The following is a 21,708-nucleotide window of genomic DNA, read 5'->3' on the forward strand; positions in this document are numbered from 1 at the left end:
CTGAAGATTCTTGAGACTAAGTCTCTTGCTTTTCCTCCAGGTCCCACCAATTTCTTCTCCCAGACTGAAGTCAGGCAGTGATTCTCAACTCTTGACTTTGCATTGACATTGAATGTGCAGCCTTTTAGAAATGCACAGAATGGCCGGGTCTGGTGGCTCATGCCTGTAATCCCAGCACTTTGAGATGGTGGGTGGATCACTTGAGGTCAAAAGTTCGAGACCAGCCTGGCCAAAATACAAAAAATACAAAAATCAGTGAGGCCTGATGGTGGGCGCCTGTAATCCTAGATACTCGGGAGGCTGAGGCAGGAGAATTGCTTGAACCTCGGAGGCTGAGTTTGCAGAGAGCCAAGATCATGCCACTATACTCTAGCCTAGGCAAGAGAGAGAGATTCCATCTCAAAATAAAATAGAATAAATTTAAAATGCACAGGCTGGGCAGACCCCTTGAGATTGTGCTTCCAGAGCTCTGGGATAGGGCCCCACAGGGGATTCTAGCATCCATCCCTGTAAAGCCAGTGTGAGAAGTGGTGCCTGTACTTTGGCTTCCTGAGCTAAAAAGGTGCAGTGTAAATTAAATTGACAAGGAATACCAATATAGTTTTTCTGAAGGCCCCTGGATCTAGCAGAGAACTGAAACCCAAGTTCATGTTGAGATTTCACCTATGGGAGCTTATTTAATTCTTAAAAACAACCTTGAATGAGTCATCAGGGAAATGCAAATCAAACCACGTGAGATACCACTTCACACCCACAAGAATGGTTATAATAAAAAAGACAGGCAATAACAAGTGTTGGTGAAAACATGGAGAAATAGAGACCCTCATACATGCTGGCGGGAAGAGAAACTGGTACGGCCACTTCGGAGAACAGTTTAGTGGTTCCTCAGTAAAACACATAGTTACCATACAATGCAGCAGTTCTACTCCTAGTATATACCCAAGAGAAATAAAACCACATGTCCACACCAAAACCTGTGCAAGAATGTTCATAGCAGCATTATTCCTAAGAGCTAAAAAGTCAAAACAACCCAAATGTCCGTCAATAGATGAATGGATAAACAAAATGTAGTATATCCATACAATGAAATATTATTTGACAGTCAAGAGGAACGCAGTACTGATATATACTTCAATGAGAATGAACCATGAAACATCATGCTAACTGAAAGAAGCCAGACACAAACCCTACATATTGTATGAGTCCATCTATAGGAAATGTCCACAATAGGCAAATCTATAGTGCCTGAAAACACATTAATGGTTGCCAGGGGTAGGAGTGCGGAGGGGTGGGGATTGGAACTGACTGCTAATAAATTCAGAGTTTCTTTTGGAGGTGTTAGAAATTATCTAGAATTAGCAGTAATGGTTTTACAACATAGTGAATATACTGAAAGCAAAGAACTGTGCACTTCAAAATGGTTAATTTTATGTTTTTCTAATTATATCTCCATTTTCAAGAAAAAGTCAGTTACATGACACTTTATAGCTTGTGAATGGTATTCTATAGCAGTATCTGCGTGCCAGAGTACAATATTGCAAGCACTGGATAGAACTAGTGAATGCGTGTCCCACCTTTGGTCTAGGTTTACTAAAATTTTGACACTAATTTTTCTTTTATCCAACTGTTTGCAAGAAAAATGAATTCCGTATTTGATTCTCTCTCCTACCAGAGGAACATATGGCTTAACTAGAAAGAAAATTTACACAGTTACATTGATTAAATTGAGAACATAAGCTCTGTAAAGAGTATTTTGAGTTGGGCTCTCCTATCATCAGCCACTTAATTTACAAACTTACATAAACTCTTACAGACCTCTCCCTTCCATCCTTTCCTTTCCCTCTGTCAACTTCTCTTTCCCCTGCTTCCTAACAAGAATGTTCTGCCAAAACCTGGACATCATTCCAGACTGTTCTATCTCCCACATCTGCCTTGCCCAAACATCAAATAACTTCCTAATTGTAAAATAAAAATGTATGCCCTCCTATTGCACTACTTTAATCCAGACCCTCTTCATCTATCACCTAAATCATTATAAATGCTGCTAAAATTGATCTTCCACACTAATGAAACCACAACTTGGACTGTGTCATTCCCCTGTTTAAAATCCTCCCTGTGATCACCTTGATAAAGTCTTCATTCTTCAGCCTGACAAACGAGGAACTCCAAAATCTGACCCTCATCTTTCATTTTCTCCATTTCTGATACCTTCTATATGTCTTCCACACATGGTTTACACAGAAAACTACTTGGATGGTGGTCCTCAGGTATTTTACCCCCTCAATGTTTGCTCATGTTAGTCTCTCTGCTTGGAACCTCTCCCTTCCTCCTCTCCCAGCTACACACCAAGTTAATCCCTATTTGTCTTTCAGGGTTACACTCAGACATCCAGACACTGCATTATTGGAGAAGCCACTTCCATGCCAGGTAGGTTCCATGCTCTTACTTCATGCTTCCATGGAACACTTCCTCTCTCAGGCATTACAGAACTGTAGCAGACACTTGTAGGACAGGCAGGTTCCAACACAGCCCCCAATGATTCCCACCTATTTGTACTCATGCCCTTATGTAATCCTCTCTTCCACATCCATAATATGACTACCATCTTACTGATAAAAGAGACTGTCTCTCTTGCTGGCTTTGATGAAATATGCTGCTATATGGGGCGGGACAGTGTGGCAAGGAACTGAGGGTGGTGTCCAGCCAACAGTCAACAAGGAGCTAAAGCTCTCAGCCTAACAGCCATCTAAAAAGTGAATCCTACTAACAACCATGTAGATAAGCTTAGAAGATTTTCTCCAGTCAAGCTTTCAGATAAGACCCTGCCCTAGCCAACATCTTGATTGCAGCCTTGTAAGACACCCTGAAGTACAGGACCCAGATGAGCCGTGCCTGTACTCCTGACCCAGAGCAACTAATAATAAATGTGGGTGTCTTAAGCCCCTAAGTCTGTGGTAATGTGTTATAAAGAAGTAAATATCTGCTTGTGTGTTATCCCTTTCAACTCCTCCAACTAAGTATAAACTCACCTAGGGAAGCAACCATCCTACTCAACTTTGTATTCTTAAATCTAATGCAGGTGCTTGATGCCCAGTTAAGCCCTCAGTATATGTTTGTTGAACTGAACCAGTCTGCCCCAAAGTTTCTGCATATTTGACCCCAACCTTGCTTCCCCTTCCTAAACTGAGGCAGGTAACCAACTCTGTCTTCCATTCTGCGTGGCTCACAGCATAGTTAAGATACTCCACCTCCAAGATTATCTCTTATGGACATGCACAGGCACACCTCCACTCTTTATATCACTTTCTCCATCTTTCATTTCCCATCTGTACCTCCAAAATTTTGCTATGAATCTAATTCATATTTGCTCTCTCTCTCTCATGGGTGCCTTTGCTTCTGCCAGTCTTTCTTCTCCTGCCCCATCCAAACTTCATGAATTAGTCTTTTCTCCCAGGAGCCTAATTATTTTTATTGAAAAATGGTATTTAGAGGTATGATCTCACCCATTCATGTACAACTTGTGAGCCAAGAAAACTCCTTGAGCATTGCTAGTTGATAAAGTTGATACATTTATATAAGGAAAAAAACAAGGTCAGTTTAAAAATTATATTGGACATAAGAAAGCACTACAGGATCATTATGGATCAGATATGTGATTCTATCACAAAGATAAAATCCAATTTCTGAAACATACAAAAGAATATACATCTATGCATTCCATTTCTAAGGTGGAAAAAAACTTGATTTTAGGTCTTGGTGATTAATACCAAAATAAGGTACAATTATGCTCTAAGCTCTAATGAAGGCTCAAGAAAGTTCTTTACAACAATCAGTGATACAGAGCCCCCTGTGGCATTCTGTGGGTGCTGACTGGGTTAATGCCAGTGTAAACGCATAGAACTTTAATGTAAGTGGAAAGGCAGAAGTGAAGATGAAAAGGCAGCCACTATTCTTCTCAAATCACTTTGCTGCCATCATAAGGGAGGAGAATTACAATGTCCAACAGATGCAAGACAAACCTCCTCTAAAAAATTTGTCTCAGAGATCTCACACCTCCATGAAAATGAAACTATAGCTGGGTTGAAAGCAGAAAAAAGTACATTTTACTCAAAGAAAATCCTCTGAGATTAAGATCTAGAGATCTTAAGCTTGAGCTTCAGCTAAAACTATATTACTATTTTACAATTACTAAACAACTAAAGAGTCCAAGGAAAGTCTTTGTATGATAGGCAGAAGTTAATGCTCTGGATAGATAAATATATTCTTTCTGGAAAACATTATGTCACTATTGTACTAAAAAATTAGACTGTATGATATGAAAATATATAGGCATAGGGCCATTCCCTGTATCACCATTACAATAGCAAAAATTACCGGAAATAATCCCCCCAAAAAACATCAATAGGGGACTGGCTGAATAAAACAAAGTACAGCCACATGATGGTATACTATGCAGCTATGAGTAGGAATGAGGAATATCTTTATGAACTACGATGGAATGATCTCCAGGATATCTGTTAAGTGAAAAAAGGAAAATGCAGGAAAGTGAGTTCTGCAGAACATATGTTAATGTGTATTTTAAACAATGGTATGAAATGCATAACATTTTAAAATGTAATTACCAATAAGGCAGAGGGCACAGAATGTAAGAGACAGAGATAAAATCTAAATGTCTCTGAATATACCATATTTTACGTTGATGCATATAAATAATTTACATTCTTATAACACTAAACTAAACATTAAAGAAGACCAAATCAAAAGGAAAATGAAATAAATAATCCTAACTGTATTGTGCTAATCGCTAACTGGTCCATTGTTAGTAGAACAGCCACATAAAAAGGAACTGATTTAAACAATTATAAACACAGTAATTTGCCTGCTCACCCCTAGTGGGACAGACCCTAATATCAAAAATCACTGGAAAAAAAATCAAACTGTTTTCAGTGTTCATATTGATCATGAAGTCGTGTTGATCACTGGTATTCTGAGATGTGTGCGTGGTGTGTGTGTGTGTGTGTGTGTGCACGCGCATGTGGGATCTAACAAATGAGGAATTATCATGATGATGTTAAGAACCAGGATTTATGTCATGGGAAAGAGGAAATAGAAACGTAAGACTGACGAGGTTGAAGAAAAGGCTTGTAGTCCTAAATTTAAACTGGATGAATAAGTATACACTCACGGTACATTTTTATCTTTCAAAAGTATCTATTTCCTGGCTATGTCCACTTAAAAAGTCCAGAAGCAATGACCAGTCCATTAGCAATGAACACCCCAGATCATACCTCTAAATACCATTTTTCAATAAAAATAATTAGGTTCCTGGGAGAAAAGACTAATTCTAGATCAGAGACAGGGAATGGACGCAACAAACCTGGAACATCTAGTCAGTCCAAAAAGGCAGGAAATCTGTCAAACATTACTAGCAGACTATGAAAAGGACACAGGAGCCAACGTGGCTACTCTGAGTAGACAAAGTCAGGACAACTGAGCATCAGTAAGGACAATAACTGCAATGGACTATGACACATCTAATATTTATGAACTGATAATTTTATAGGAATTCAAAAATCATCACTGGTTACCTTTGGAGGATGCTAGGAAATCAACTCATTATTTTGAAAACTGGCAAATGGAAGAGTAGAATCAAGCATTTGCCCTGCCTTTCTCATATGAACTGTACCTCAGGATAACCAACTATTGGATGGAGGGAAGTTTATCTTTATAGATGCATTCCAGAAGCACTGTAGAAAGAATGGTAGGCTTTTGCAACCCCTAAGGAATTAATTGATCTAGGCAACAATCATCAGTGGCTGCTAACGTCTCCAAGAGACACAACCAGACATCATGTGCCTCCTGATGGAGGTCCATGACACTACCTATAAAGTAGTCTTCCCAAAAAAAAATAAGTAAATAAACCTGAATCCTATCAAGCCTCTAGATCTAACTACCAACATACAGGGAATACAAGGCCAGAAGAATGTGGTTAATGATACCACAGGAATGTAATCAGCAAAGTCCAGACTGTGGGAAACTCTGCTGGACAAATGACCCAGTTTCTTCAACAAACAAATTGTAAGAGAAAAAGAAAGAGAGGAAAGGGAACTCACAGATGACAAGATCCTTAAGAAACATATCAATTGATTGCAATAGCTGGATCTTATTTGAAAGATGATTAAAAAAATCTTTAAATGAAAATGTTTATGAGATAGGGAAACTTCAACACTGTCTTGTATTTGATAATATTAACAAATTATTTTAATTTAGGGATTTGCTAATAGTATTGTGGTTGTGTTTTCTAAACAGTCCTTATCTTTCAGAGTTACATACTGAAATAGTTACAGCTGAAATAAGAGGATGTTTTAGATTTGCTTTAAAAGAATCCCAAAGTATGGGGGAAAGTAGGAGGTATAAATAAAAGAATAGTCTTAATTTGTTACTGTTGAAACTGGGGGATATACACGTGAGGTTTCACTTCCTATTCTCACTACATTTGTATACATTTGAACTTTTCCATAATAAAAAATGTTAAATTATGAGCCTTCAAAAATCGGCTTGTATATTATTATCAATAATAAGCAATATTTACTGGGTGTTACATTCAAAGCTAGCAATGGTACATATATTGATTATATCATCCTTGCAGTAACTCTATGAGGTCAGAACTTTCACTATCCTTATTTTTCTATCCTTAGACAGAAGAAATTGAAAATTAAAGAAGCTAAGCCATAGAACCAACAGATGGTACATACAAGACCACAGTACAGCATAGTTCTCTGACATCAGATCCCAAGTGTCCAGTGAGAAAAGCAAAAACCACTTTATATATATTAAGAAGAGATACCGCTGTAGTGAACTGTTTACAAAGGTGTTAGAAGGCATGGATGAACAAAGGGAAGATGGAGGTAGAGCTGGAGAAACTAAAAAGATAAAGCAGTAACATCCAGAGACAATAAACTGTTAATACCCTGGGCTGACACCCGCCAGCCCACACTCATGCTGATCAGCGGAGGGGGCTGGCATCATCACCACTCAGGCAGCACCACTGCCACTTAGCAGGGGCCACTGCTATCGCCTGTTCCTTTCTCTCACATTCCAATTTCCTGCCAGTATCTCCTACCTGTGGAATCTAAGAGGAAACCATCTGGAAAAGTAATGTGGAAGATGCAGCTTGCAGACTTCTAGCCTCATATAATACAAAGGAGAAAATGGGGAAGCAAAAATGGAGCTACAAACTAAGAGACAAAAAACCAACACCACTACTGTGCTATACTTGTCAAGTTACAATGTCAAATTGTAATTGCTTGACTTAGAACCTTGATGTAAATTTCACTTTCTTCCTCCGTTTTTCCAACATGGTAGCTACTTGTGTGGTCATTATGCACTTGAGATGTGGGTAGTCCCTACTGAGATGCAGTGTAATTGTAAAATACATTCCAGACTTTAAGAACTTAGTTCCAAAAAAAAAAGAAAGAATGGGTGGGGGGAGGGGGGAGGGATAGCATTAGGAGATATACCTAATGCTAAATGACGAGTTAATGGGTACAGCACACCAGCATGGCACATGTATACATATGTAACTAACCTGCACATTGTGCACATGTACCCTAAAACTTAAAGTATAATAATAATAAAATAAAAAAAGAAAGAATGTAAATTATCTCATTAACAAATTTTATATTGAGTACATGTCAAAATAATATTTTTAATATACTGGTTAAGTGAACATGTACTAAAATTAATTTACCTGCTTATTTTGACTTTTAAAAATGTGATTCATAAAAAATTTTAAAATTATATGTGCAGGTTACATCTGGGTCACATTTTATTTCTATTGGGTAATGCTGCTTTAGAGCTTCAACCCAAAGCAAGCCTTATCTGGCAGTCTCTGAACCATAACACCCAAGAGTATTCTCAGCCATCAACTCCACCAGACTTTAGAGTCCTTCTTAATCAGTTCTCTTGGATCCTATTTATGTCTGGCAGCTTTGAGCTCCAGGCTTAGAAAGCCTGACCTTAATTCTGCCTCTGGCCCCTGCCTGTGGCCATACAGTTGTCTGCTCCTTGGCTTTTCCTCACAGTCTTCAGCTGACTTACCCCTCAGGCTCACAGTTCTTCATGCTCTCCCAGTAGGAGTGTCTCACCTGGAAGAACCCAATTCCCAATCCGTAACTCCTGCCAGCCAGCCGGCACTCAGTCAACACATTGCCTTCCCACAGAAGACGACAATATAGGGCACAAACAATGGAAGCTCCTGAAACGTGGAACTATGTCATATTCTGTTTTTTGGGATGGAGTCTCCACTCTGTCACCCAGGCTGCCTCCCAGGTTCAAGTAATCCTCCTGCCTCAGCCTCCTGAGTAAATGGGATTACAGGTGCAAGCCACCAGGCCCAGCTAATTTTTGTATTTTTAGGAGAGATGGGGTTTCACCATGTTGGTCAGGATGGTCTCGAACTCTTGACCTCGTGATCCACCTGCCTCGGCCTCCCAAAGTGCTGGGATTACAGGCATGAGCCACCATGCCCGGCCATCATATTCATTTTTTTAATCACTCCAAACCTAGAGTAGCGCCTTAGTATAAGGCAGAAAATACACACACACGTACTTGAGAACCTAGCGGGTTTACAGGGACTGTACCTCTAGGTTGTACCAATCCTTTTAGAGATGCATTATCCCTACCGTGCAAGGAGAAATCATGCAGCTTCTCCAAAGTCACAAAGTTTGTACAGGGCAGAACTGGAATTCAAGCTGTAGTCAGTGAGCACCTTTCCTTCACACCAGGTTACCCTTTTGCAGCCACAAAAATTATAGCAAAGGAGCTGCAAGGGGGCCTTGTGAAATGCCTCCTTTCAAAAGCTCCATGATGTTTGGGGCCTTGGCATGACTAGAGAGGGCTAGGTGGACACCAGGATGTGCCTCCACCCCCAGGGTGGTCAGTGGAGTCCCCATCTACAAACAATGAGTTTCGAATAAGGACACACTCAACTTAGCTAGAACTGTTTCTTCAAGAAAAGTGCCTCACCAACTTGAATAAGCTCCCTTCAGTCAAAACTGGGCAGTCTAAGCACAAATAGGTTTAATAACTGCAATGCATCAACACATCAAATACACATAAACCCATAACGATTCATAATGATACTAAGCAAATTAACAGGCAAAGAACTCCTGTCACCTTAGGAGAATGCTAGGGAGTCAACTCTTGAAAAAAGTTTCTTGAGGCATTCCAATGAATACATGAAGACAAAATGATAGCATATCACCATTTTACAACCTCTAATGACTAATGGATATAAGCAATGATCATTAATAAGAGTTAGCATCACAGAAAAGAGACAACCAAACATCCTACAAAACTTCGCATACTCCGATTTTCTGTTAGCATCACAGAAAAGAGACAACCTCCACCCTACAAAACTTAGTATAATCCAATCAAACCTCTAAATCAAACTACAGTTTCTAGCAAACACAGAAGGCAGGGAAACATGTTAGATGCATCATGGGAATGCAATAAGTAAACTTTAGATTGGGGGAAAATCTACAGGACAAACAACCCAGGTTCCTCAACAAACAAACTGCAAGTATATAGAAAAGAGAGACTGGAAGGGGAAGCTACAGATTAAAAGAGACTTAAGAGGCATAGCAACCTACTGCAATGAGTGGAGTTACTGTTTGGATACCAACAAACAGTAAAAGAATAAGTAGTAAGACAATTAGAAAAGTGTGATTGATATTAAGTTGTCATATTTTTGGTATATAATGGTTTTATTATTTATTTTTAAAAACAGTTCTAGTTAAAAGATACCAACTGAGCTATCTGTAGAGGAAACAGAAAATAAGTGCCACAAAGAAGCTAGACACACCCCTTTTTACCTGGAGATAAAATAGGACAGTGAAAACAGGACGGTTGAGCAGATGTAGCTCTGAGTCCCTAGCTGTGTGACCTTGGTCAAGCTACTTGAGCCGCCTGTGCCTCCGCTTCCTCCCTAGCAATGTGAGGTTAATAACACCACCTGAGCCCCTCAGCTCCCCAGCACACAATGGATCACTAAAGATAACTACTCCCTAAAGGAACTTCACGAATTCTCCCTCATCTGCTTCATCAGCCTCTAATTAAACCCGCTTCTCCCAAAGGACACCCATACAAAAGAAATGGGAGTTCTAATTCAATTTTATGTTTCTTTCACAGCAATATTGTTTCAACAGTGTAAATATATTCCAGCTACATAATGGGCTAAAACTTTTTTGTGCTAACCTAGAAACCTAAATGCCACAAATAACGTGTTTCTATATGAAAGTCTTTCCCCAATAACAACTAGGTGCCTTACAAACTAATGTTTGTCATATAGTCTGCATATAAAAGTGAACACTGCCTTTCACGTTCATCCAAAGCATTTCCTGGTTGTGTTTTAGGATTCAAAGTTCTCACCTTTGATATAATAAGAGATTCCAACCTTTTGCCCCACCTCCTTGTCCCTTCTTGAAAATCTCAACAAAGTCTGCAAAACTCCCCTCTACCACTGCCCGTAGGGAGATCAGGCTAAGTGGATCACACTCCCTTGCCCTCACCTGTTCCTCCCAAGGGATGAAGGCTCCACAGTCAGTCAGCCAGTCCCAGGGTTTGACAGTCCTAATGGGCCAGATCACTGCAGAGAACAGCCCGGGTGTCAGAGACCTCACCCTGGGCTCCACATGTGACTGAGAAGAAGGGCAGGGCAGCAACCACAAGGACAGGAGGACCTGCAAGAGTCTACTGGGTGAGGAGGGGTCCTGAAACTGGCTTCACAGACCCAGCATTATAGATGTGGGAGGGGGAGAGCAGGAAGTCTCCTGAAAACTTACCCACCTAGGTGTTCTGTCCCAGCAACACTTCCCAGAGCAGGTGTGTGCGCGTGCATGCATGTGTGTGTCTGAGGCTGCACATGACAGATGGATCTGGGATGAAAGGTTGTATCCACCCAATGCTTGCACAGGCACAGACTAAGCTGACCCTTGCTCCCTTCAGTCTTTATTTGGCCATCCTTCTTTTGAGCATCACACTCTCGACTGTGGGGGAAAGAGACTTCTAGTTCCAACTAAGGCTCAGCTCCAAACACTATTAGTGGCTTTTGTTTCCTTGCAGAGACCCCATTTCTCAGCCAAGACTGTCAATCCATTTTTTAAGCTGAAAATGAGTATGTCCCACAAGGCTCCAGGACCACTAGTGGCTGAGGTGTGGATTGTTGGGTCATCACTGGCCTTCATAAATGTATTTGTCTCTCCATTTGGTCATTGCTCTCGTTTGAAGCTCCCTCAGCAGGAACCCTGGAGTGGACAAAAGCTCTGGCTATCCTGAACCCTTGTCATCACCTTCCAGTTCCGGAGCTTTAATGCTATTTGTGGTTCTGACGTCAGAACGGCACCTTTTTCTTCATATGGTACCCTGGGTGATAGGTTGCTTTAAAATCTCTCATGCATCTTCCTATAAAAATGTCCAAAATTTAGGGTCTTATCTCAGTTTTATGACTCACACAGGCAACTGGGTCCCTGGAGCTAATCATTACATCTTCCTATTTGAGAGAAAACAGGTTTTAGATGTACAGTGTATCATTTTCCCAACAATACACTGTGTCTGACAGCACCCAAAACGCAGCAATATGAAAACCAACCGAGCTCATGCAAAATGCTTCTAAGAGCAATTAGAGACTGAGGCTTCAGGCTACAAGTTTATACCAAAGAATTCCACAGGGAACCACCTCAGGATAACACCAAGGCCTTGACCTGTAAATTCTGCTGAGTGCAGGCTCAACAGTCATGGAACCCAAACCCCAGCTTGGGCCTTGGACTGGCAAGATTCTACTATGTCATCTCTGGAAATCCAAGTGAAGCAGACAAAACCCATGTCTGTGGCAGCAGTTTGCAAGGCTTTGGCATAACCTATCTGTCTATAAATCCAGTTAGTCATCTATTGGCCAAATCAATGTACTTGAAAGTGTGGGATACATTTTCCATAAAAAAAATTACATGTTTCAAAAATATCTAAATCTAAATAACCAAAATCTCATTTTAATTACCCAAAGAGTAATAATAGCAACCATAAAAATAAGAGCAGCTACTATTTGTACAGCACTTACAAAGTGTCAGGCACTGTGTTCAGTGAAAATAATGACAACATGTTGTACCAGAGCTTGTCACATTTTGTGTGCATTTTTAAATTATTCTCCAAGTTCAAAACACTCTAGTTCAAGTTAATAGAAGGGGTGACAGTGGATATGTGAAAGGAAAAATCTCACTCACGAGGCTCCCTGCTCCCCTTCCCTCTGCCTGTTTATCATCCTTCTGCTCTAAATAACTGCAGTTCCAGGACCAGCCACACTTAGGGCTTCAGGCTGTGTGGCCACAGGCCTGAGTGTGCAACACACTTAAGGGATGGGCTCATGGGGTGAGAGACCATTCGGACCCTCTTGCCTTCAAACTTCAGTCCTCGCCTTGGGAAATGTATCCCACCTCTTGCAGCCCCATTTTCCTCTTTTCTAAAGTGAAAATAATAACGTGTAGCTCATAGCAGAACAGGGAAAATCATGCAGATTTGGTGAAACAATGTAAATAAAGTGCTCAGCAAATAGCAAGAACTTAAATAACAACTAATATTATTATAGCTATCCTGTTTACCTTGTTGCAAAGTGTACAAACCATGCACGAAAACTTAAATCGCCTTGGAAACAAGAGACAACCATGAAATATTCTTATTTTCATTGATGGATTATCCAAAAGCAAAATAGTTCCTTGATTTTTATTACAGCAATCACAAGCTTCTTAAAGCAAATTTGCAGCAGGGTAGGCTAATCCTACTTCAGGAACTACTTTTCTGTGCATTCTCCCTAAGGAGGTGGAAAGGAGGGGATGAAAGAAATCAATGGTAAAGAGTAAAACAGAAAAATCCTAAATAAGAGTTGACTATTATCTGCTGATGGGAGAAAAAAAGAGACTAGGGAAGGAGCCATGAACAACTAATTTTAAACTAATATACACTACAACTTGTTGAAAAGTAGTGTTTTGGGCCAAGCATGGTGGTTCACGCCTGTAATCCCAGCACTTTGGGGGCCAAGGCAGGTGGATAACTTGAGCTCAGGAGTTTGAGACCAGCCTGGGTAACATGGCGAGACCCCATCTCTACAGAAAATACCAAAAAATTAGCCGAGGGTGGTGGCACCACCTGTAGTCCCAGCTACTCGGGAGGCTGAGGCAGGAGGATAGCTTCAGCCTGGGAGGCGGAGGTTGCAGTGAGCTGAGATCACACCATTGCACTCCAGCCTGGTGACAGAGTGAGACCTCATCTCAAAAAAAAAAAAAAAAAAATTGGTGTTTTCTACTAAAACATAACTACCAAGACTTCCACTGTAAGGTAAAGGTAACACCTATCTTTAAAAATAAATTCCTGGACACATTTTAATATTTTTAAATATGTTCTAAATGTACACATTCTTTATTGAAAATATAACCTTACAAGCACATAGCAAAATCCTTTTTTTTTTTTACTTTTTGAGCCTGTGGAGAGAAGGTTATAGAAAGCGGGAAAGTAAAAACTGAGAAAAAAAATGGAATAAACTGATAAGACAGGGTCCTGAGTCTCTTATGAGGCTCAGGTCTTTCTCCCCCCATTCCACCCTTGGGCTTTGAGTTCAGGATAGGGAGAAGGACAGCAGGCAGGGGACAGAGGAAGTGATAAAAAAAAAAAAGTGTATCAGCAGTCAGGGGACAGAATGAACTGAAGAGAAGGATATGTTTACAGCAATAAGTTCGAGGTCTCCAACCAAGATAACTGGACATATTTTAATATCATTAGTCATCAAACAGGAACTGTAAACAGTGAATTAAGTGGCCATTTTTAAATGCCATTATTTTAGACAATCATCAAACTGCCCATCACAATTTTAGTTTATCTATACCGAGGTAGCTCCAGTGACACTGAACATCTCTTATTGCCTGTTACGAAGAGCCTTTGGGATATGCTCAGGATATTTTTCATTTGCCCCTCCAGACCCACTCTCCACCCTGCTCAGCACCCTGGAAAACCCCAATCAACAGATTCCTTTTCCCTCTGGTTTCCAGATGTGGAAACCAGCAGGAGCTTGATGAAAGGGAGGACAATGTCATGAAGGGACTTACTGCTTTGGCTCCCTCCCTGTCCACTCCTGAAGGCTACAGCTTCTGAGGGTTTCCCTGACCTACAGGTTTGGTTTCTCAGATTCCCATAACTACCCTGGTTTCTCCGCTTCCCATAACCACCCTGATATGGTTTGGCTGTGTCCCTACCCAAATCTCATCTTGAATTGTAGCTTCCATAATTCCCATGTGTTGTGGGAGGGACCTGGTGAGAGGTAATTGAATCATGGGGCAGTTCCCCCCTTACTGTTCTCATGATAGTGAATAAGTCTCACGAGATCTGATGGTTTTATAAGGGTAACCTCTTTTGCTTGGTTCTCATTCTCTCGTCTGCCACCATGTAAGACATGCCTTTCGCCTTTGGCCAAGATTGTGAGGCCTCCCCAGCCACATGGAAATGTGAGTCCATTAAATCTCTTTTTCTTTCTAAATTACCCAGTCTCTGGTATGTCTTTATCAGCAGCGTGAAACAGACTAATACACATCCCCTCCCCTTGACTCTTCTGGGGTAGTAACAGCTCCCTCTTTTCCTAGCTGCTTCAGCATCATTTGTTGTCTTTCCTTCATCCTGCCAAAATATTTGCAGTAGTCCCTTCATTTGATTATTCTGAGTTAACCCTTTTGGATGTGCAGTCTGTTTCCTGCCCAGACTCTGTCTGATCAGGGTGCAAGGAAGAACTGGTTGGTTGGTCTTGTGTCCTTTGGTGCTGGGTTCACGAAGTTACCTACAGCCCTCCGATTGGTCACCACAGCCTCCTGAATAGAATAGAAAGTAAGCAGCTTTTATTCCCCAATCAGAAGTCTCAACCTGGTTCAACAGCTGTCACCTTTGCTGAACCACTAATTTCTAGATTTCCCTTGCCTGCCTGGCCCCAACATTCCCACCTGCTCCCTGGCCCCCTCCAACTTTGCTGGTTGAACAAACTCTGGACTCTGTCTTCCCACCTGGTTCCACGGGGCTCACTCCCTCCTTCCTATTTTGATTATTATTTTGATTACTGGCCTTTACCCATGACCAGTTTAGTGCCGCAGAATCTGCCCTGCCCTCACCAGCATATTCTGTCCTGCCGGCGCCCAGGCCATACCTGGTGGTCACCAAAACAGGATTTCAGTAGAAACTATATCATCTCTGAACAGCTGGCAGCTTATACTATGTTACATCCTGGCTTGAGGACTTACTTTCCTTCAAAAGGAAGAATTACCTGATAGTCCTCAACAATTCATGGAACTACTGAAGAAAGTCATGAAAATAAGGAAAATGTGCTCATTCATTCTAATTAATGTGCTGGGAAAAGAAAGGACTAAATTGTAATCATATATACAATGGCAGAAGGCAAACTTGGATTTTATGAAATCAGCTTGCAGGACTCATTTGAGCTTATTAAACTTTATACTTCATTTTAAAATGAAAAATGATGGTGAAAGGCCTAGCAAGAATTCCGAGAGCTGAGAAGAGAATATGTGCCTGTATCATGTAACATCCAGCCTTGCTTTAGACTTCTGTTGTGGTGGCAAAGCAAGACATTAGGACCTGTACAAACCCAAAAGGATCCTGGGGAAAACTTAACCTCAAGAAACCAGAGTTGGTTACATGATCCAACACTCCTCACTTACAGACTTTTTAGCCAATCTCGGAGGCTCGGCGTTTTGACTTCCTGTACAGGGATAGCAGGTTTCCCATACAGAAGTGAACTAAGATGAAAGCAGTGCTATGACCAGCACCCCAGATAAAGACAGTGTGGTACTATGCCCTCTGCTAGAGGTGGCCCCACCTCATTCACCTGGTCAACAGACAGATAATTTAATTCACCACTGTAAAAAGCAGTGGTTCTCAAAATGTGGTCCCCAGATCAGCAACACTAGCATCTCCTGGAAGCTTGTTAGAAATTCAAATTCTCAGGCCCCACCCAAGACCTACTAAATCAGAATCTCTGGGAGTGGAGTCCAGCAATCTATATTTTAACAAGCTCTCTAGGCGATTCTTGCGTAAAGTTTGACTCCAAAACACTGACTTAGAAAACAAAAATGACTTTTTTCCAAAATAGCTCTACTCCTCCCCCAAATAAAATCTCATTATTATTTACCATAAGGTCAGTGGAATATCTATTTATTTTCCTTTTATATATAGTCAACTCAGGATTATCCTCACAAATTCTGGAATGCTATGGAACAGAAAACATAGCAGTCACTAATAACTGGCTTAGGCACACCATTTTACAGGAGATTTATCCTCCTCATTAGGCTTTGCTTACCAACTTTCATGGATGTTTCCTGAATCGCTAGCACCTACAACACAGTCTGGCCACAAATACTGAATGAACAAATGAGCACATTCTGTATGAATGGAGGGAAAACGGGGAGCTGGTGATGCTGCCATCTGGAAACTAACAACATCCTGTGTCTGATCCACAAAAGAGTTAACCTACACAGAGGTCATAGCAAGTTGACGATATTGTCAATAACGATTCTTCTCTACAACTGGCTGTCTAGTCCCAGATGCTCCCAAGTAGGAACAGCTGGTATGAGAAAACTTGTAAGAATCCCTGGTTCTTCCCAGAGAGAGGTTCAACCATCTCCTCTGAGGATTTCTGAACAAGAATTACAAAACTGGCACAATATCAAGAGTGAACATCCTGCAGGATTCTCCTGTTGGAGTACTATTTTTGAAAAGGCAAGCAAAAAGGGAAGAAATTGCTAGGAAGTTGCATTTTCACAGCAATTGGGAGACAAATCTAACTTCTTACCAGAAATGGAAACCTATGTGATATCATTGTACTGCATATGAATTATTAATGCTTATAACCCTTTTTTTTGCAAATTAGGTATTCAGGAAGGTTCCTGTTGACATCATGTTTGACATCATAATGCCTCATCATTCTAAAAGCTTAATGAGATGAATTATTGCTAGAAAAGAGAGAGAGAGAGATCAAGCACACATTTTTGCACTCTGGGGAATACCAGAGGCCAAGCAGATAATGAGGATACACTTCATAATTGATGTAAAATGGCCGGGGGGAGGGGGTGGAAACTATTACAACCTTCCACCACTGTAAACAGGACCGAATGGTAAAGATTTTATTTTTCCACCTGTGTGCTTTGGAAAGGGGTGGGGCACCACCACGTGCCTAGCAACTATCTCAAACTCTTACGGCAAAAAAAGAATGCTTAGTCTACAAAAAAATGAATGTAAAGTTTTTATAAAATTATCTCAGCAACAAAAGGGCACAGAACATGTGAACTTTAAGATTGAGAAAAGACAATACAACACCGAGTCACAGGCCTAAAAGGATACTATTAAATATATTAGGGCAGTTCTGTGATAATAATTCTGTAAGATTTGCATAAATAACTCTGGTCTCAAATTTCACTTCAAATATATACTTTCTGAGATCCACACAATGCAAAGTAGTGTTAAGTCAATGAACCAGCGGTTTCATTTCCAACATTCCCAGTAATGGGTTAGAGTGAATTAAGCTCTTATTTGGGAATCTTCTTGATAAAGCAAAATGAGTTAAACTCCTACCCAGGTCAAGCCTTTTAATACTTAAGCCAAGTAGCAATGAGATTAATACAAGTTTATACAAGCTGCTAATAATTGGGACTCGTTGTCCATTCAGTTTTTACTTCATTTGGTCTCTAAGCAGCCTCTTGAGGGAAGTATTAAAAATGTACAGAATGGGTTCATTCAGTATTCTTTCTTCTACTGAACAAACATGGAGTAGCTAGAGTTGCCAAGTACTAAACTGAGATTATAGATATTCTAGAAAACAAAAATTCACAATTTCTCTGGAGCAACCAAAAAAAGTATCACAAAGTTCATGAGCTGTCACAATTTTGAACTACTGCTTCAGGTCTTCAACCGTCAGGCAAAAGGATGGTCTTTACTGATAATATCCCAACTTAATATTTTCACCAAATTTAACATTTTCATCCCTGAAAATTGCTCCTAAAGCTAACTTTGTGTGAACAGGGAGGGGGAGAGAGAGAGAGCTTGACAAAAGCAAAGTATAGCGTTCAGCACATGCCTCTGTAACGAATGGGCAACTGGTAGGTTTGTACTGTCATAAATCCTAGACTCTAGTCTTCAGACATGCTATGCTAAGATCACACTGTTAACATTCAATAGTTAGGAGAGAAAGCTTACTCCTGGCACATAGTAGGTGCTCAATAAACGATGTTTTTACTATAATGGTGATTATGATTACTGCCAGAGAAACACTGCAACCACAAGCAAACATCAGTCAAGCTTCATGTTAAACAATCAGATGCTGTTAAAAAAAAAATAGGTTCATTAAAAAACTTTTGGACTTCCAGATTGAAGCCAAAACATGTTATCCTTCTCCTCACTCCTCCACTGTGGGCTGCCTTCATCCAATGAAGACCAAGTTTTTAACCATTAAAAATACAAATGTGTCTTTGACAAATAATCCATGGAATGGTTCTTGGTAACCTATTGACCAGGTAAAGGCTGTGATTCTATCTGACATTAGGAGTATTTTTTCTCTCTGTACAATGGGATATGCCATTGCTATCTTGTTTGCTGTAAGGAAAAAAGACCCAGTGCCCAGATTTACACAATGAAAAGCCTCTTGGATTTAACGGTACTTTGAGAACATACAGGAGGACACTATTTAAATAATTATTTTTCTTCTGTCTTTAAGAAATAAATATTTAGCGACTGCTTTAACCATCTAAACAATTTTTTCCACTTCCTCAAAATCCCACTCTCTGGGAAGATCAGTTGTATGTGCAGAATCATCCTCAGACAGCTGTACTGCACTGGAAACCACGTCCCCTCACGGTGGCTCTGCTGACACTCCGAACTCATGGCCCGGTTCTCTCAATTCTGTCTAGGATGCAGCCAACCCAGAGAAACGTTACAGTGACAAACAACAGGTTCCACTCTGCTCCGTTTCCACATCTCTTAAAACACGAACACTCATTCATTCACAAATCCCTACGCTCGGTTCCTGTGCTGAGACTCCAGCCTGGCTGGTAATCCCAGGTAAAAATCGGAATATGGGGCACTATCTATCCTGGTGCTGCAACTGCACCAGTCACCTACAAGGCACGCAAATCCAGCTCAGTGCTCAGATTTCATTCAACAGGACTGGCCACCGAATGCTCTCAATGGTCCCCACCCCTCTTCCTGCATAAACCAAGCCACAGCCTTCCTGCCCTCAAGGAGGAACAGGCCAGCCCACCTGCCTCCCTCTGCGCTCCCTTCCCCGCCCAGTCCCCCAGGACCAGCTAAGGACGCTTCCAGGACCCCTCCAGGGGCCTTTTTCTGACCACATTTCCTGGGCTCCCATCATCTCCACAAATGAAAAGTAAACTCCTCCTTAGTGACAACCTCTCCAAACCAACCGCCTCACGGTCACCCAACTCCGCCGGAGCCCCCGGAGCCCCCTACCCGTGCGAGCCCCGCCGACGGGGCGGACGGCCCCCACGGCGTGTGCCAGCGCGGGGCATTTACCTTCACGCTGGTGTAGCAGGTCTGAGTCTCGGCCTCGGCGCTGCTGCAGCAGTGGCGCCTCCGGCCCCTGCTGGTGGTCGCGGCGGGGGCTGCGGAACCCGCGCTGCTACCGCTGCCCAGCTCGGTGCGGGCCCTGCGGACGCGGGCTGCGCTGCGGGGTCCCGACGCGCGGCTCGGGGGGATGGCGTCGGCGGCGTCGGTCTGGACGAAGAGGCCGGGCAGGGGTGCCGCCGGGCCCTGCGACACGCTGGTGGTCTGGCGGGGCGAGCTGGACTCGTCCGAGTCCCGGCAGTAGATCACGCCGCTCTGCGAGACATGGATGCTGGGGGCGCAGCCCATCCCTCGGCCGGGCTCCCCCGCGCGCCCGCCCGCGCCCGCGGCCGCCGGGACCCAGCGCACCCGCTGCCACCTGCAGTGAGGGGGCGGCCGCGGCGGCGCCCGGACTGCGCGCCCCCCGGCCTGTGTGTCCGCCGCTCCGTCGGGCTGGCCGCGGTGCCCCCCGCCGAGCCTCCGGGGACCGCGCGCGTCACCCCAACTTTCCCTTTTGGGCCATCTTCCTCCCCGAGCGGGGGAGCGCGCACACACAGCGCCCCGCGCGCACCAGCGGCCGCCACCCTCCCCGCCGCGGCGCCCCAAACACGCTCCCCGCGCCTCCGCCTTCCCCTCCTCCCTCGGCGCGGCCCCCGCCGCCGCCCAGCTCGACCTCGCCGGGCTCCCGCACCCGCGGCCCTGGGCCAGGGCGCCCGCCCGCCTGCCCGCCTGCCTGCACCTTCTTTCCCCACTTTCGGTCTGCGCCCGTCCCCTCCCTCCCTCGCTCCCACCCTCCTTCCTCCTCAGGTGCCCCGGCTCCGCGGCCGCAGCCGCCCGAGCCCCACTGCGCCCCTCCGCCCCTCCCGCCGCTCCCCGAGCTCTCCCGACAGGGCAGAGCGTGCCCGCGGCTCGGCTCCGCCGCGGGGCCCCTGTGCGCGGCAGCTGGCACCGCGCCTCGGCGCCCTCCCCTCCTCCTCCGCTGTCCAGAGGCCTCGTCTCTTCTGCACTCATCCCGACGCCGCCCCCAGCGCCCCAGCCCCTCTTCCCCTGAAGGGCTGTGTAAGCCTCTCGCTTTTCACCAACACATTTTCACACATCCCAGAGCTAAACACCAGGAGGCCCCTCCCGAAATGGCAGGGGCCCTACAGCCCAGGCCCACCCACCGCATTTGCTTGCCTCTCAACACACCCGGGAAGTGATGGAGAGACCTCATGGTTCCGTCCTCTTCCCCCAGCCCCACCGCCTACTCCGAAGGCTGAGTTGGATGGTGACCCAGTCTTCAGAAGAAGCCCATTCCATGTCTACTCATCGTTTGGAAGTTTATGCCAAGGGATGGGAGGCCCTGCGGAGGAAGGCACCCTTGAACACATACGTTCCCCTAAGATCCAAGGCAAGAACAGAAAGAAGCTGACTGATGGTTCTTGGCTTTCTCTCCCATTTTCACCTCTTCCTTAGGTGTCACTAAATGTTCATGCTGGTTTCTATCCCGTCCAGCCGCCCATGTCAACTGCTGTTCCTCACACTCTGGGCTGGGCAGTCAACAAGGCCTTCCCTCATTCTCCTTGGTGAGGCATGCACAGACTGAGCTGTGCTGGAGGAGAGGAAGAATGCCTTTAGAAGGATGGCTGCTGTTCATCCTTCCCTTGTAAACTCTGAGTTACAGCTGCGAGACACCACTGCCCATTCAGTCACTGGTTCCCGCAGTAATTCCTGCCCGATTTTCACAATGGCACGGGGAGATAAATTAGACGGTCTAAGAAAGGATTTTATCTAGAGTTGCTTATACGGACAAGGGCAGTAACATAGAGGCTTAATGCAAGGCACAAAGAAGTATCCAATTTTAAGGTTTTTTTTTTTTTTTCATTCTTATTTTCCTTTTTCTTCCTGGACCACTCTTGGATGTGACTGGATGAAGACTTCAAAAGACAGTTTCTAAATTTCATAGAGAAGCAAGATATCATTGCCAATCTCAAATTCAGATATACAGAGAAAGTCTAACCTTATTCTTCTACCTTTGCTTCTCTTCTCAGTTTAGCTCTCTTTTTTTGATACAAA

General features: G+C 43.2%; 1 protein-coding gene across 10 annotated transcripts in view; it reads right to left on the minus strand.

The window, feature by feature from the left end:
* PDE8B (phosphodiesterase 8B) overlaps positions 1 to 21,708 on the minus strand; it is a 253,777-nt gene that overhangs the window by 203,487 nt on the left and 28,582 nt on the right. For 2 of the 10 annotated variants that reach the window (XM_034959916.3, XM_024928744.4), the window contains exon 1: positions 19,624 to 20,311. The exons of 3 other annotated variants lie outside the window; for them this stretch is intronic. In XM_034959916.3, coding sequence (XP_034815807.1) covers positions 19,624 to 19,962 — 339 coding nt within the window. In that variant the 5' untranslated portion in view covers positions 19,963 to 20,311. Of the gene's footprint in view, positions 1 to 19,623; positions 20,312 to 21,708 lie in introns of those variants that run through there. 5 more of the 10 variants (XM_008965078.6, XM_034959918.3, XM_034959919.3 and 2 more) reach the window with 3 other exon arrangements.

The sequence above is a fragment of the Pan paniscus genome, chromosome 4 (genome assembly GCF_029289425.2).
Source record: "Pan paniscus chromosome 4, NHGRI_mPanPan1-v2.0_pri, whole genome shotgun sequence".
NCBI classification, from domain to species: Eukaryota; Metazoa; Chordata; class Mammalia; order Primates; family Hominidae; genus Pan; species Pan paniscus.